The following is a 17,618-nucleotide window of genomic DNA, read 5'->3' as shown; positions in this document are numbered from 1 at the left end:
ACAGGAAATGTGCTGATAAAATATTCAGCTGAAAATATGTGCTACCCTTCATGAAAAAGGAATAGCAGTTCTTAGGGTGTAGAGCCAGGCGCATAGGGCAAAGCCTCAGGCCACAGAGGATTATTCCCAAGCTTTCAAAACTGAGGGAATTTGCTCAGCTGGATCTCTAAATTGCTTGAGATTGATAACCATTTTCTCCCCCTTCCACTTTCTCCCTTTTCAAATGGGAACATCTGTGACTATTTTCTTATGTCTGTGCCACCAATGCATTTCGGGAGCATATATTTTGTTTTCTAGTTTTACAGGTAACAGATGGAGAGGAATTTTGTTCAGGAACGGATTTTAACCAGAACCTCACCGAAACCTACTTTAGATGATTGAGATGACGAGATTTGTAATTTTTAAACTGATGAAAAATTGATGAGATTTTGGACTTGAGAAGATTCTATAATAGGTTGAGATGTTTGGGGAATCTGGGGATATGGTGTTTTCCATGTGGGAAGGATGTGAATTTTTGGTAGGGGGGTGGGCACAGGGCAGAATATGCTGAGCTGAATAATGATTCCCAAAGATGTCCGTGTCCTACTTCCTGGAAACTGTGAATATGTTATCTTAAATGGCTGTGATGTGGTTAAGAATCTTGAGATGAGATTGTTCTGGACTGTTTGAGTGGGCCCAGTATAATCACAAGGGTCCTTATAAGAGGGAAATATGAGGAGATGTGAGGACAGGGAGCAGAGTTCAGAGTCAGAGAGAGATTTAAAGATGCTACATTGCTGGCTTTGAATACGAAGAAGGCATCAAAGAAGGCAAGTGAACTTCAGAAGACGGAAGAGACAAAAACACGGACTTTCTGCCAGAACCTCCAGAAGGAATGCAGTTCCACCAACACCTTGACTTCAGGATTTCTGACCTCCAGAACCTAGGTAATAAATCTGTGATGCTTTAAGACTCCAAGCTTGTGGTACTGTGTTATAGCAGTTAAAGGAAACCAGTATGAAGGGCCTCCACTTAACTTGGTATACCTCCCTAAAAATATACCATAAAAACCTTGAATTTTCACATTCCATGAATTTCTGAGTTTAACATAGCAGATACGATGCTTCCTAAGGTACTAAAAGCTAACTTTTAAAACTTAAATCCTGAGGATATTTTTTTTTCTGTTGACAGTCATCTTGTGGAAATGTGGTGAATGTGACAACAGAAAAAATGGAACATTTCAACTTTCCAACATGATAAATTCTCCAACATAAACTAAAGAAAAAGTAATACACTTTGCTCTTAAATATTAACAGTTCTTCCCAACTGTGCACTAGCATCTGAAAGTGAATTAGGGATAGTTTATTTAGACTTTGAACTCATTACTGCAAATGAGAGCCCCCTTCACCAAGGCCCCCTCTTTAATTATCTCATCAACCTAATTTCAAACATCATACGATGAGTTTGTTAAAAGGCACTTCAGAATGTTATTGGGCCATAAAACTGTCCATAGTTCTGGCAGTAACGTACATTCAGTAATCAGCATTATGGCATGATTTATTTGCTTAGAGATTTCTAAGGTTTTTGAAATGTTACCATATAATCACAATAGAAACATACACATGTAACAAAAGTGTTTCAAACCATGCCTTACCTGTGTAACAAGTGGCTCCAAAAGCCTCTCCACTGTTAGTGTCCGGATTTCCAAACTTTTGGGGTCCCATTTTAAAATGATCGGTGAAGTTGCCGAAGTCATGCTCCCTATAGAAACACACATTACTGGTAAGAAATAATGATTACTGAAATAATCTGTTACCTTGGGGGTTCAAGATAAATAAATCACCAAAACTCAGAACATACTTGGAGGTTATATGTCTCATTAAAACCTGTCAAATTAAAGATGGGGAAAGCAGAACTATGTGAGGCGGTGGTGTTGGAATCAGATTAAAACCTGAGAGCTCCTGATGACACCTGTGTACATTAGACAAACTTCTGGGATTCAACTAACACGGAAATATTTCACTCACTCAATATTTAGTACATGTATCGATCTGCTATGTGCTGGGAAAGAGTTGGACCTTGACTCCAAGTAGTTTACGGTTTCAAGGTAGAGAGAGCCAAGGTAGGCAACACTTATATCTCAGCGTGACCCAGGAATGCAGAGGGTTATGGAAAAACTGAGAAAAGACACCAAACTGGGGCTGGGAAACCAACAAAGATTTTCAGGAAGCACAGTAAATCTACCATGATCACCAGATGAGGGATCTATTTCATAACAAATAGCTACTTTGTTTTCTTCACATCATAACTGGCCACTGAGGATATTATACTCCCTGTGGCAGCTGAGTTTCATCCTCTTAAGTAGGAAAGATATTTTGCAAACTGAGTGATAACGGTTTTGAAAATTAGCTTGCTGCTATATACATACTCTCTGATTACTCACTGCATTTACATTCTTGTCCCATAAAATTAGTGTCTGATAAGGTTATTTATTTCATTCTAAAGCAATCCTCTCCTACCTAAGAACCACTGATGGGCGGGTAGCATTCTCCCACATATCAAGCACAAAATATGGCCCTGGCCTCAACAGAATAAATTATACATTCTATCAGGGGTGTGTTTCTCAGTGAGAAATTGACTGCTCTTTGCTGAATACATTTCGACAACTAACCACTAGACAAGCAACCTTAGAATGTACAAACTAAATCTGAATCATTTGCTTTAATACCACTACAAATCACACTGTTCATAGCTATTCTCTTCTTTTGAATCAATGTCCCCACTCCATTCCCTCCTTATAAATCAATGTAGATGATTATTGCTATTAAAATTAACACGACAAAGAAAGCCTATCACAATAGGCACACGCCTCTTTACTGCACTGCTACAGCAAATACACCCAACAAATTTGCTTTGGCGGGGGGGAAAAAAGGCAAAGATACAGTGTGCTGGTATTTTACCTCTCTCCAAGTGCCATGTTTAAAAGAAAAAAACAAGTATAGCGATCCAACCATATAGGCAGATTTAGATTGGTATTCCTTCACAACAACAATAGTTGGCACAGACAAGCTGCCTGTCCTCCAAAAACCTAAAACACTTTACACATTTCCCATTCACACTACCAACTGACAAATGGTAGCTCTGACATGCATGGAATTCTGCTGTGGGGCCGCACACCTTCTCGTGCCATGGAAGGGTGAAGATGCCAGATGTTTTCTACGTGCATGTGATACCATTGTCCCCACTGAGGCCAGATCTACCTAAATGATCTTGGTCCGGTATTTATAACACAGTTTTTGCAAGTTCCCTGAAAGTGTTTTTCAAGCTCTGATGGAATAATGTGTGGCAAAATTATGTTGACACACAAGGAAGTCCTATAGGAAAGCCAGATAACTAGCAGTGAAGTCATTTTAACACAATGTTAAAGGTACTGGGTAAGACTGTGTAGAGAGTTGCCATTTGTTGCATGAACATGCTTGTGTGTACTGGTAGAGAAAGGAAAGCACATAAAATCTTCTACAGATAATCCAATTCAAAACTGTAAAGAAATGACATTCAAAAAAAAGCTGAGATGGGAAACAAAAATGCTAGGATAATCACATCAGAGACACTAGCATGCATCAGGCAGAAATGGGAGACACAGAACAAAGACCTCAAGCCAACTGTAAGCCAAGAAGCAGAGTTAGAGCCTTGAGTCCTGAAGGTCACATAGCCCTTATAAACCTAAACATGAAAGGACAAGAGTTGCTGGGTAAATCACTTGACTTAATTTATTCCTGTGGAGATTAATCTTTTCAGTCACTTCTTGTGACACAGGTAAGATTCAATAGCAAAAGGCAAGGAAAGGTTATATGGTGTTAATTTGTTGAAGAAGAAAATCTAGTCATGGAAACTTTAGATGGTGTTTTCCCAGCTACTAAGTTTTTGATATGGTTTCGACTAAAACTAGGAATTCTGCCTCTATTCTATGATATTTTCGTAATTTGGCTTAATATCCAAATTACCAAGGACCAAGCATGAGAGATGGGTATGCAATATCTCTACTTCATAACCCAGGCTATCTGAGATATATGTTGAGATCTAAGTTTCTCATTGAATTGCCACTAAGGAGCATCCTCACTTCAAGCCAGCTATTGAGCATGAGAAAGAGGAAGGTAAGAAGCTCCTTTGGTTGTACTACTTGAGCCAGTATATTCCTTGCAATCTGTTGCTTTTAGAAGAGTTTATGTCTTGCTATTTGGGGCACACACTTGATTGCTTTCTAATGGACTAGGCCTTGTACTGGAAACATTTTCCCCATCAAAGCCCTCAGCTAATTGAAATTGCATAAAAACAAACAAAAAATGATTCCATTCTTGGCTAATGATCATAACCTTAGTCTCCTATATTCAACTATTGATGATCTTCCCCTTCAGTGCTAGTAAGGATAGATGATGGCACAGAAGAGACAGTCACACAACCTCTAGAGCAGAGAAATGGGGTAATTACAGTCAGTAAGTAGAAATGACAGTGTGTAACCCCCATGACAAGCATACACAAGATGGCTGACTCTTAACTGAGAGGGTCATCCCACCTGTGCTTTCAATATTTATAAATTCATAAGGGCAAAGAAAACATAGGCTTTTAAGGTAGATCAAGTGATTATTCGGTAGTCACCCAGCCTCCATCCCTCACCTCGATGAAAAGAGAATGCCTCCCCACATCACTGAGGCTGGGCTTTGGGCAATGGAATGTTAGGAAATATGATGCGAATAGACCTTTGAAATATGCTTGTGTGGTTAGACTTGACATCTTGTGCTACTGCCTCCTGCGATGAGAGTCACGTAGAGTTCACTGGTCCTACAATGTAAGAAAGACTTGTGGAGCAAACCTGAATCTAAACTGCAGCTGGAACCAAGACCAGCTGAACCAAGCCGGGTCAGCCAGCTACCAATCAATCCACAGACACAGGATCAAGAATTAAATGCTTGCTATTGTGTATCGCTGAGATGTTTTGTCATCAACTGTTATTTAACAATAGCTAACAGAATTATGGCTAATAGACCTTTGTTTGAATGAAGCCTTAAAATTTATCAACTCTGTGATGTTGTCCAAATTACCTACCCTTCCTGAGCCTCAGTTTCCTCAAATGAAAAATCAGGACAAGTGTTTTATAGGTTTATTGTGAGGATTAAATAACTTAATGGATAGAAAACATTTCTGGAGAGCACACCTGGAGAGGTTTTGCAACATGGCGGCTTAGGAGGACGCTGGGCTCACCGCACGTCCTGCTGATCACTTAGATTCCATCTACACCTGCCTAAATAACCAGAAAACCGCCAGAGGATTAGCAGAACAGAGTCGCCGGAGCCAAACGCAGACAAGAGGCCCACGGAAGAGGGTAGGAAGGGCGGCGAGGCGGTGCGCGCTCCATGGACTGGTGGGAGGGAGCCGGGGCGGAGGGGCGGCTCGCCGGCCAAGCAGAGCTCCCGAGTCTGGCTGGAAAAAGCGGAGGGGCCTGATGGACTGTGTTCCCACAACAAGCATGACTTAGCGTCTGGGAGGTCATAAGTTAACAGCTCTGCTCGGAAAGCTGGAAGGCTGGAGGGCAAAGGGAGGGAGAGCTGCTGAGCCCCCTGACAACAGAGCTCAGTTTGGTGGGGAACAAAGGCGCTCTCCAGCGCCATCTCCCCCGCCCATCCCCCAGCCAAAATCCCAAAGAGAACCGGTTCCTGCGGGGGAACTTACTCGCTCCGCACAAACACCCAACTCTGCGCTTCTGCGGAGCCAAACCTCCGGCAGCGGATCTGACTCCCTCCCGCTGCCACAGGGCCCCTCCTGAAGTGGATCACCTAAGGAGAAGCGATCTAAGCCTGCCCCTCCTGCCCCCGTGCACCTTGCCTACCCACCCCAGCTAATACGCCAGATCCCCAGCATCACAAGCCTGGCAGGGTGCAAGTAGCCCAGACGAGCCACACCACCCAACAGTGAATCCCGCCCCTAGGAGAGGGGAAAGGAGGCACACACCAGTCTGACTGTGGCCCCAGCGGTGGGCTGGGGGCAGACATCAGGTCTGACTGCGGCCCCGCCCACCAACTCCAGTTATACACCACAGCACAGGGGAAGTGCCCTGCAGGTCCTCACCACACCAGGGACTGTCCAAAATGACCAAGCGGAAGAATTCCCCTCAGAAGAATCTCCAGGAAATAACAACAGCTAATGAGCTGATCAAAAAGGATTTAAATAATATAACAGAAAGTGAATTTAGAATAATAGTCATAAAATTAATCGCTGGGCTTGAAAACAGTATACAGGACAGCAGAGAATCTCTTGCTACAGAGATCAAGGGACTAAGGAACAGTCACGAGGAGCTGAAAAATGCTTTAAACGAAATGCATAACAAAATGGAAACCACCACAGCTCGGCTTGAAGAGGCAGAGGAGAGAATAGGTGAACTAGAAGATAAAGTTATGGAAAAAGAGGAAGCTGAGAAAAAGAGAGATTAAAAAAATCCAGGAGTATGAGGGGAAAATTAGAGAATTAAGTGATACACTAAAAAGAAATAATATACGCATAATTGGTATCCAGAGGAGGAGGAGAGAGGGAAAGGTGCTGAAGGGGTACTTGAAGAAATAATAGCTGAGAACTTCCCTGAACTGGGGAAGGAAAAAGGCATTGAAATCCAAGAGGCACAGAGAACTCCCTTCAGACGTAACTTGAATCGATCTTCTGCACGACATATCATAGTGAAACTGGCAAAATACAAGGATAAAGAGAAAATTCTGAAAGCAGCAAGGGGTAAACGTGCCCTCACATATAAAGGGAGACCTATAAGACTCGTGACTGATCTCTCTTTTGAAACTTGGCAGGCCAGAAAGAATTGGCACGAGATTTTCAGGGTGCTAGACAGAAAAAATATGCACCCGAGAATCCTTTATCCAGCAAGTCTGTCATTTAGAATAGAAGGAGAGATAAAGGTCTTCCCAAACAAACAAAAACTGAAGGAATTTGTCACCACTAAACCAGCCCTACAAGAGATCCTAAGGGGGACCCTGTGAGACAAAGTCCCAGAGACGTCACTACAAGCATAAAACATACAGACATCACAATGACTCTAAACCCGTATCTTTCTATAATTACACTGAATGTAAATGGATTAAATGCGCCAACCAAAAGACATAGGGTATCAGAATGGATACAAAAACAAGACCCATCTATTTGCTGTCTACAAGAGACTCATTTTAGACATGAGGACACCTTTAGATTGAGAGTGAGGGGATGGAGAACTATTTATCATGCGACTGGAAGCCAAAAGAAAGCTGGAGTAGCCATACTTATATCAGACAAACTAGACTTTAAATTAAAGGCTGTAACAAGAGATGAAGAAGGACATTATATAATAGTTACAGGGTCTATCCATCAGGAAGAGCTAACAATTATAAATGTCTATGCGCCGAATACCGGAGCCCCCAAATATATAAAACAATTACTCATAAACATAAGCAACCTTATTGATAAGAATGTGGTAATTGCAGGGGACTTTAACACCCCACTTACAGAAATGGATAGATCATCTAGACACACGGTCAATAAAGAAACAAGGGCCCTGAATGAGACATTGGATCAGATGGACCTGACAGATATATTTAGAACTCTGCATCCCAAAGCAACAGAATATACTTTCTTCTCGAGTGCACATGGAACATTCTCCAAGATAGATCATATACTGGGACACAAAACAGCCCTTCATAAGTTTACAAGAATTGAAATTATACCATGCTTACTTTCAGACCACAATGCTATGAAGCTTGAAATCAACCACAGGACAAAGTCTGGAAAACCTCCAAAAGCATGGAGGTTAAAGAACACCCTACTAACGAATGAGTGGGTCAACCAGGCAATTAGAGAAGAAATTAAAAAATATATGGAAACAAACGAAAATGAAAATACAACAATCCAAACGCTTTGGGACGCAGCAAAGGCAGTCCTGAGAGGAAAATGCATTGCAATCCAGGCCTATCTCAAGAAACAAGAAAAATCCCAAATACAAAATCTAACAGCACACCTAAAGGAAATAGAAGCAGAACAGCAAAGGCAGCCTAAACCCAGCAGAAGAAGAGAAATAATAAAGATCAGAGCAGAAATAAGCAATATAGAATCTAAAAAAACTGTAGAGCAGATCAACGAAACCAAGAGTTGTTTTTTTTTTTTTTAATTTTTTTTTTCAACGTTTATTTATTTTTGGGACAGAGAGAGACAGAGCATGAACAGGGGAGGGGCAGAGAGAGAGGGAGACACAGAATCGGAAACAGGCTCCAGGCTCTGAGCCATCAGCCCAGAGCCCGACGCGGGGCTCAAACTCACGGACCGCGAGATCGTGACCTGGCTGAAGTCGGACGCTTAACCAACTGCGCCACCCAGGCACCCCAAGAGTTGGTTTTTTGAAAAAATAAACAAAATTGACAAACCTCTAGCCAGGCTTCTCAAAAAGAAAAGGGAGATGACCCAAATAGATAAATCATGAATGAAAGTGGGTTTATTACAACCAATCCCTCAGAGATACAAACAATTATCAGGGAATACTATGAAAAATTATATGCCAACAAATTGGACAACCTGGAAGAAATGGACAAATTCCTGAACACCCACACTCTTCCAAAACTCAATCAGGAGGAAATAGAAAGCTTGAACAGACCCATAACCAGTGAAGAAATTGAATCGGTTATCAAAAATCTCCCAACAAATAAGAGTCCAGGACCAGATGGCTTCCCAGGGGAGTTCTGCCAGACGTTTAAAGCAGAGATAATACCTATCCTTCTCAAGCTATTCCAAGAAACAGAAAGGGAAGGAAAACTTCCAGACTCATTCTATGAAGCCAGTATTACTTTGATTCCTAAACCAGACAGAGACCCAGTAAAAAAAGAGAACTACAGGCCAATATCCCTGATGAATATGGATGCAAAAATTCTCAATAAGATACTAGCAAATCGAATTCAACGGCATATAAAAAGAATTATTCACCATGATCAAGTGGGATTCATTCCTGGGATGCAGGGCTGGTTCAACATTTGCAAATCAATCAACGTGATACATCACATTAACAAAAAAAAAAAGAGAAGAACCATATGATCCTGTCAATCGATGCAGAAAAGGCTTTCGACAAAATCCAGCACCCTTTCTTAATAAAAACCCTTGAGAGTGTCGGGATAGAAGGAACATACTTAAACATCATAAAATCCATTTATGAAAAGCCCACAGCTAACATCATCCTCAACGGGGAAAAACTGAGAGCTTTTTCCCTGAGATCAGGAACACGACAGGGATGCCCACTCTCACCGCTGTTGTTTAACGTGCTGGAAGTTCTAGCATCAGCAATCAGACAACAAAAGGAAATCAAAGGCATCCAAATTGGCAAAGATGAAGTCAAGCTTTCGCTTTTTGCAGATGACATGATATTATACATGGAAAATCCGATAGACTCCACCAAAAGTCTGCTAGAACTGATACAGGAATTCAGCAAAGTTGCAGGATACAAAATCAATGTACAGAAATCAGTTGCATTCTTATACACTAACAATGAAGCAACAGAAAGACAAATAAAGAAACTGATCCCATTCACAATTGCACCAAGAAGCATAAAATACCTAGGAATAAATCTAACCAAAGATGTAAAGGATCTGTATGCTGAAAACTATAGAAAGCGTATGAAGGAAATTGAAGAAGATTTAAAGAAATGGAAAGACATTCCCTGCTCATGGATTGGAAAAATAAATATTGTCAAAATGTCAATACTACCCAAAGCTATCTACACATTCAATGCAATCCCAATCAAAATTGCACCAGCATTCTTCTCGAAACTAGAACAAGCAATCCTAAAATTCATATGGAACCACAAAAGGCCCCGAATAGCCAAAGGAATTTTGAAGAAGAAGACCAAAGCAGGAGGCATCACAATCCCAGACTTTAGCCTCTACTACAAAGCTGTCATCATCAAGACAGCATGGTATTGGCACCAAAACAGACACATAGACCAATGGAATAGAATAGAAACCCCAGAACTAGACCCACAAACGTATGGCCAACTCATCTTTGACAAAGCAGGAAAGAACATCCAATGGAAAAAAGACAGCCTCTTTAACAAATGGTGCTGGGAGAACTGGACAGCAACATGCAGAAGGTTGAAACTAGACCACTTTCTCACACCATTCACAAAAATAAACTCAAAATGGATAAAGGACCTAAATGTGAGACAGGAAACCATCAAAACCTTAGAGGAGAAAGCAGGAAAAGACCTCTCTGACCTCAGCCGTAGCAATCTCTTACTCGACACGTCCCCAAAGGCAAGGGAATTAAAAGCAAAAGTGAATTACTGGGACCTTATGAAGATAAAAAGCTTCTGCACAGCAAAGGAAACAACCAACAAAACTAAAAGGCAACCAACGGAATGGGAAAAGATATTCGCAAATGACATATCAGACAAAGGGCTAGTATCCAAAATCTATAAAGAGCTCACCAAACTCCACACCCGAAAAACAAATAACCCAGGGAAGAAATGGGCAGAAAACATGAATAGACACTTCTCTAAAGAAGACATCCGGATGGCCAACAGGCACATGAAAAGATGTTCAGCGTCGCTCCTTATCAGGGAAATACAAATCAAAACCACACTCAGGTATCACCTCACGCCAGTCAGAGTGGCCATAATGAACAAATCAGGAGACTCTAGATGCTGGAGAGGATGTGGAGAAACGGTAACCCTCTTGCACTGTTGGTGGGAATGCAAATTGGTGCAGCCGCTCTGGAAAGCAGTGTGGAGGTTCCTCAGAAAATTAAAAATAGACCTACCCTATGACCCAGCAATAGCACTGCTAGGAATTTATCCAAGGGATACAGGAGTACTGATGCATAGGGCCACTTGTACCCCAATGTTTATAGCAGCACTCTCAACAATAGCCAAATTATGGAAAGAGCCTAAATGTCCATCAACTGATGAATGGATAAAGAAATTGTGGTTTATATACACAATGGAATATTACGTGGCAATGAGAAAAAATGAAATATGGCCTTTTGTAGCAACGTGGATGGAACTGGAGAGTGTGATGCTAAGTGAAATAAGCCATACAGAGAAAGACAGCTACCATATGTTTTCACTCTTATGTGGATCCTGAGAAACTTAACAGGAACCCATGGGGGAGGGGAAGGAAAAAAAAAAAAAAAGAGGTTAGAATGGGAGAGAGCCAAAGCATAAGAGACTGTTAAGAACTGAGAACAAACTGAGGGTTGATGGGGGGTGGGAGGGAGGAGAGGGTGGGTGATGGGTATTGAGGAGGGCACCTTTTGGGATGAGCACTGGGTGTTGTATGGAAACCAATTTGTCAATAAATTTCATAAAAAAAAACATTTCTGGAAATATTATTACTGTTATTATTTTCCAAACATTAGGTATCTTCTTCTGGCAATTTTTTATCTCTAGGGGGAATATGGAAGTACCCATTAAAAACAGAGATCCAGGGGTGCCTGGGTGGCTCAGTTGGTTAAGCGTCCAACTCTTGGTTTTGGCTCAAGTCATGATCTCTTGGTTTTATGAGTTGGAACCCTGCATCGGGCTCTGTGCTGACAGCACAGTGCCTGCTTGGGATTCTCTCTTTCCCTCTCTCTCTGCCCCTCCCCTGCTCACGCTGTCTCTGCCTCTCTCAGAAATAAATGAATAAACCTTAAAAAAAAATAGAAATCCAAATGGACTCTCTTCTGAGTGGAACAACCAAATTGACCTAAAGAAGAAGGCAAGAGAACAAATGGAGTGTATGGTCACATACACCAGCCTTTCATCTTTCCAAGGATGGAATGACATGGTTTCAAATAAACACTACAGAATTGTACAATTAATGTAGTCTATTTTGCCCACAAAAGAGATTCTAAGCAAAGAAAATGCATTTTTTTCAATGCTTTAAATTCAAAGGAAAAAATATATTTATTTTACTTGCTTTTGATAAGGAGACTTAGAACGCTGATGGCACACGTGGAAAAGTAAAAAGAAGGGACTGTAACAGAAGTCAGCAAGGTTGTCTTCTTCCATACATCATGGTTTTACAAGCCCCAAAACAACCTCTTAGCAATTTATTTAATCTCTGAGAAGATTTTCTTCTTGAAAAGTATCAAAATATCAAATATCCCTGAAAGGTGCCAACATGGTCTACAGGGTAGTATCTTAGATAATTTCAGACTCTCTTCATGGGGGTAAAGACGAAATGTGGGCCAGGATGCTAGCAACCATCTGTCACTCACACCAGAAAAAGCAAAACCTGACAAAAAGAAAAGCCAGAATAAAACAAGACCCCTTATAAATAGCCAAGGGTTAAGTGCTTTGTGTCTTTGGACAGTGTCCTGATAAAATTCCTTGAGGTTGCCTTCCAGGGAAGGCATTTGAGTGATAAATATGTTAATGGAGTGCATAATTCAGTGCAGAGATTCCCTTTCTAGGCATTCCTAGAAAATGTCTTCTGAACTCTCTGCCTCACCTTTCTGAGTTTTCACCATTCCTACTCCTGTTCTTTTGCAAAGCAATGGTCCGGGAAGCTTTCCAGTTGTCCAGGAGGCCCCCCAAACCTGTCTTCCTCCAAGGAGCTCCAGCTTCAGATTCTCTTTACAAATCTGTCTCTTCAAAACTGAGCTCCATTGCCAACAAACTCTGTGAGGCTTTATTAGCTGACAGGCTAGCTTTAGTTGACAGGCAAATTGAAAAGAAGTTAATGGCTAATACGGAAGTTTATTCACCTATTCCACACATACGATGTTGAATCAATTGCTTAACCGAAGCTTCAGTTTCATCACTGTAAAATAAGGATGGTAATACCCTTACATAATTCATGAATTTGTTCTGAAAATCAGTGAAATAATTGCATAGGCAAAAAGTGCTTGTTTTACTTCTTTGCATGTTGTCTGTTTGGATATTCAGTTCAAGATGTCCATTGGGGTGGGGACCCATGGAGACCCTGTAAGGCAAGATGCCTGAAAACAAAGCTTTGTTAAGAAAGTAAAAGATATGAAAATGAGATAATTTTCTAAATTTCTTCAGCATTTCAAGAATCTAGACTAGAAACACTGAATCACATTGTTACTTTCATGATTAATAATACTGGCTAGGGGCGCCTGGATGGGTTAGTCGGTTAGGTGTCTGACTTCCGCTCAGGTCATGATCTTGCAGTTCTTGAGTTCAAGCCCCACACCCACTCTGTGCTGACAGCTCGGAGTCTGGAGCCTGCTTTGGATTCTGTGTCTAACCTCTCTCTCTACCCCTCTCCCACTCACATTCTGTCTCTCTCAAAAATAAGTAAACATTAAAATTTTTTAAAATAATAATAATACTGACTAATGATCTGGCATTATCATTACCTCCCATTTATAGATAGGGGAACTAAAGTATAAAATAGTTTAGAAAATTGTCCAAGGTCACAAAATCTGTACCTAAACTGCCTGGCTTTGGTGTCCGTGTTTACAACAACAATGTTTTATTACTTCTAAAGAATTCCTAGGCTTAGTTTAATGCCAACATTACTATGGAACTTCTGAACTAGGGAGGAGAATGGAGATACGGAGAGAAATGGAAAAACAGAGAGAGAGGAGAAGAGAACTGACAAAAATGAATGTTACATAAGGGAGACACAAATGGCACAAATGGCAGGTGCACTGATACACATGTGGAGCCCATGGGAAGTGTGGCTGCACTTTCTGGTGAGACAAAGCAGGTCCTGAGTTCAGTTTCCTCCAGATATCTTTGGTACCTTGGGGCAAGAATGGGATGCACACAATGAGGCTGGGCTAGCTAGTGAGCAACATAACACCCTGGCAAAGCCAATAAAAAGACCCTGTATGAGTCACACCAAGTAAACAGAATTTTGACCCCCATGCCCTTGAACCCCTTGTGTTCCACTCGTGCGTAGGTCACATTACATGGTAAAGGGGGACTTTGCTGATACAATTATGGTCACTAATCACTGGATCTTAAAATAGGGGGATGATGCTGTATGTATCCAAATGGGCACAATATAAAGCTGAGCCCTTAAAAATAGCATTCTCCTGGCTGGCAATGGGTAAGAAAAGGAGTCATAGAGATGTAGCAGACAAGAACGTAGGTGACGCAGTTGAGGCAGAAGAGCATAGGGAGGTGGGGCGAGAGGATGTCAGGTGGAGCAGAATAGCATGGCAGATGGACTCAACCTATTGTTGCCAGAAGCGGCCATATGCAAAGCACATAGGAATCCAGCTGGGTTTTGAGAGCTAGGAGCTAAGAAGGTGCTGTAGCTGAAAGCCAGCAAAGAAATGAGGCCTCAGTACCACAACCACCAGGTACTGAATTTGGCCAAAACCCTGAATAAAGTTTGAAATGGATTCTTCCCCAGCACCTCCAGTAAGAAACACAGCCCTTTAACATCTTGGTTTCAGTCTTGTGAGATGCTAAGCAGAGGAACCCGCCAAGTCCACTTGGGCTTCTGGCCCTCAGAGACTATCAGATATTAAATTTATGTTGTTTTCAGCTGCTAAGTTTGTGGTAAGTTTTTTTATGGCAGCAATAGTTGGCTCTCAGATCACACAACCACCTGGAGGGCACGTTCAGACACAAACTGCTGGGACCTACCGAGAGAGTTTCCCATTCATCAGGTCTGGGGTGGAAATGAGAATTTACATTTTGACAGAGGGCATTTTTAACAAGTTATAACATTTCCAGATGAGGCTGATACTATTGGTCCAGGAATCACACTTTGAGAACCACTGTTGTAAACACAGACCATAGCCATGCATGCCAACAGAGGAACGGTGATCGGGAACATATGGGATATCTCGGTGGAGACTCTAGGATCAGTAACAATACCACCTCTTTTATTATTAAAATTATCACTGTAATTGTTGTCATTACACTTTCTAAAAGGTATTTACACTTTTTAGGGGATCCAATGTCTTGAAATGATTCTCAACAGGAAAGCAGAAGGGTCATATTTAAATCAAACATGGTTGGGGCACCTGGTTGGCTCAGTCAGCTGAGTGACTGACTCTTGATTTTGTCTTGTGCCATGATCCCAGGGTTGGGGGATTGAGCTCCCCATCAGGCTCCACTCTGAGGGTGGATCCTGCTTGAGATTCATTTTCTCTCTCTCTTTCTCTCGCTCTCTCTCTCTCTCTCCCTCCCTCTGTGCCTTTACCTGGCTCAAGCTCTCTCTCTCTCTCCCTTTGTCTCTACCCGGCTTGAGTTCTCTATCTCAAAAAAAAAAAAAATCAATCAATCAATCAATCAATCAATCATACATGGTTTTTCAAACAGGTACCAATTCCCAATCTCTCCAAAAGTTCCAATATTTCCCCCTGGCACCTTTTTCTGTTACAATCACTGCCATCATAGTGATCACTGTGAAGAATGTAAAATAACAGTAGGAGAGAGTCACCCGCCTCAGCTAACCAGAAGCAGAAACAAAGGTCAAGAAATACTTGCTTAATGGAGAATAAATGTTTCCAAAAAAACCTGTGTTCCTAAATAATTTTATTTTCAAGCTTTAAAAATGTCTTCCAAATATTTTATCTGAAACACAATAGTAGTTCTAATTTCCTATTGTTAATAAAGACAGCTCTAATATCTAGGTACCCTATTGTAAGAGGTGTGTGTGTGTGTGTGTGTGTGTGTGTGTGTGTGTGCGTGTGTGTGTGTGTTTTCCTGGAGTTCAGAAGAATATGTGGGTATGGAAATATAGGCAGGGGTAGAAGTTGAGAAATAAAGACAGAGAAGGATAATCGATAACCCTTCAAATATCCCTAGAAAGTAGAGATCACACTGATTCCCTCCAGAATATACTCTGCTGCAATGGAACTGGGTTCAAATGGAAGTAGGGAAGAGGGATATTGGTATCCTGTGATGCCCTATGTAGAAAGGGCATGGCCTAGTGGTTTAACCATGGAAAAGAGTTGCTTCTTATTTTTCTTCCATTAACTGTGCTCAATTTAAGCTCATTTCCTCTTTCTTTGACTACAAGGAGGCAGCATACTGACCATTACTGTCTTCTATATAACCATTCAAAGCCCTGGCTCAGTGAACTGAGAGATGACCCAGGATGCAAGTCACAGCTGCAATTATAGGATCCATCACCATTTTTATTCAAAGTTGAAGTGATATGTAATTTCCAACAGCTCTTTGCTCTTTGCAGTTATCTGGGGAGTGAGGCAGTTATCTTGGATACCCTTAAAGCAAAGCTGAAGACTAGCCTTCAGTATTATAATATCTGTAAGACCTTTCTTTAAGTACATCCATACTTTTTAATAAAACACTTAACAAAAAAAATGTTCTGAACAAAAATATCATTCAAATAATTTCAAAAGGCTGTAATAACACTTCATGTTTAAGCATAAATGCCTACTAAAGGCTACCTGAATATTTTTTGAAAATACTATTATATTCTCCTAAGAGCATGTTATTTCTTCTACACAAATAAACAAAGCTTCACCAAAAAGGAATATATGAAGGAAGCTCCACAGCCTCAAGACTTTCAGGATAACAAGTTTAGACTAATAATAATATAGCCTAGAGCCTGCTGATTAAAAAAGAAATAACCATGTCCATATCTTACTGAAATGGGTTTTTTATACTTACAATAGCATACTTATAAAATTTAAAACTATGTGCCAACTTAATAGAAATTCACTACTCCTGGAGTATGCTAATAGAAAGTCAGTACTTTGAAGTTCAAAATGAAAACTAGTATCTGTCAAATTCATTTCCTGGCTTTTCACTACATTCAGTCTCACCATTTAAATTCATTTTGGAGCATAAAGAAACTCAATCTACTCCTAAATTATGGCTTGTTTTCCATTTGGGTCTAAAACTATGTGATATGCAGGTAGGCAATGCTCACTCTGTATGTTCTGTTAGGTTTCCAAAGTCCCAACAAAGGATTCAGTTTTTCTAAACAAAATGTACTTGGCCAAAGGTGAACATTTTCCTACCTATCATCATTCAGCAATGCTGCAGTTCAGATTTGGGAAGTAAATTCCAAACACTGAGAATAAGACTGTTAATATTTTAGATAACATATTTTGGGGAAATATCTTTATAGTCCACAAGTAACTTCAAATTGTTTAATAGGAACACAGCTTCTTTGGCAATTAATTTATTCTATGTCCTTCTAACTTCCTGTAAATTAGAATTCCATATGCAACGATTATATAACTCTAATCTTCACCAGAATCTCAACATTTCATATTCAGATTACAGCAAAATAATCACCGAACTGCTCTTTTTATCTTCAGTCTCTTTAATATAATTCAGTCCAAACTAATCATCTAATACACTCCTTTTCTAGAAGACAAAATGACTGCTTCATTCTCTTTCCCAACAAACTTCAAGTCCTCTTTGTAGCATGGCTCGGCACTCCACTTTCTGACCGTGGTCTATTGGATCTTATTTCTTTAATAAAAATCTGTTTCCATCAGGTTTGGGCCACATTATAACACCTGGCTCATGCTGCTTCCCAAAGTCCCCGCCTGAGTGGGGCATCCTCTTTCTTATCATCCAGCATCCAAATATTGACCTCCTCCCACTCCTCTTCTCAATGACTCCTACACTGCTACTGCATTTACAGTCAGGAACAGAAGATCTTACGTTTTTCTTTTTCTTTTTT

At 40.7% G+C, this 17,618-nt stretch overlaps 1 protein-coding gene across 5 annotated transcripts in view; it reads right to left on the bottom strand.

Annotated features, from left to right (window-relative positions):
- Window positions 1-17,618, bottom strand: part of CTNNA2 (catenin alpha 2) — a 1,116,199-nt gene that overhangs the window by 962,136 nt on the left and 136,445 nt on the right. For all 5 annotated transcript variants that reach the window (XM_047854186.1, XM_047854187.1, XM_047854188.1 and 2 more), the window contains exon 2: window positions 1,634-1,740. In XM_047854186.1, the coding sequence (XP_047710142.1) occupies window positions 1,634-1,735 (102 nt within the window). In that variant the 5' untranslated portion in view covers window positions 1,736-1,740. The remainder of the gene's footprint in view (window positions 1-1,633; window positions 1,741-17,618) is intronic.

Source organism: Prionailurus viverrinus, chromosome A3 (assembly GCF_022837055.1).
Source record: "Prionailurus viverrinus isolate Anna chromosome A3, UM_Priviv_1.0, whole genome shotgun sequence".
NCBI classification, from domain to species: domain Eukaryota; kingdom Metazoa; phylum Chordata; class Mammalia; order Carnivora; family Felidae; genus Prionailurus; species Prionailurus viverrinus.
Note: the sequence above shows the minus strand (reverse complement) of the source record. Positions and strands in the feature narration are given on the sequence as shown.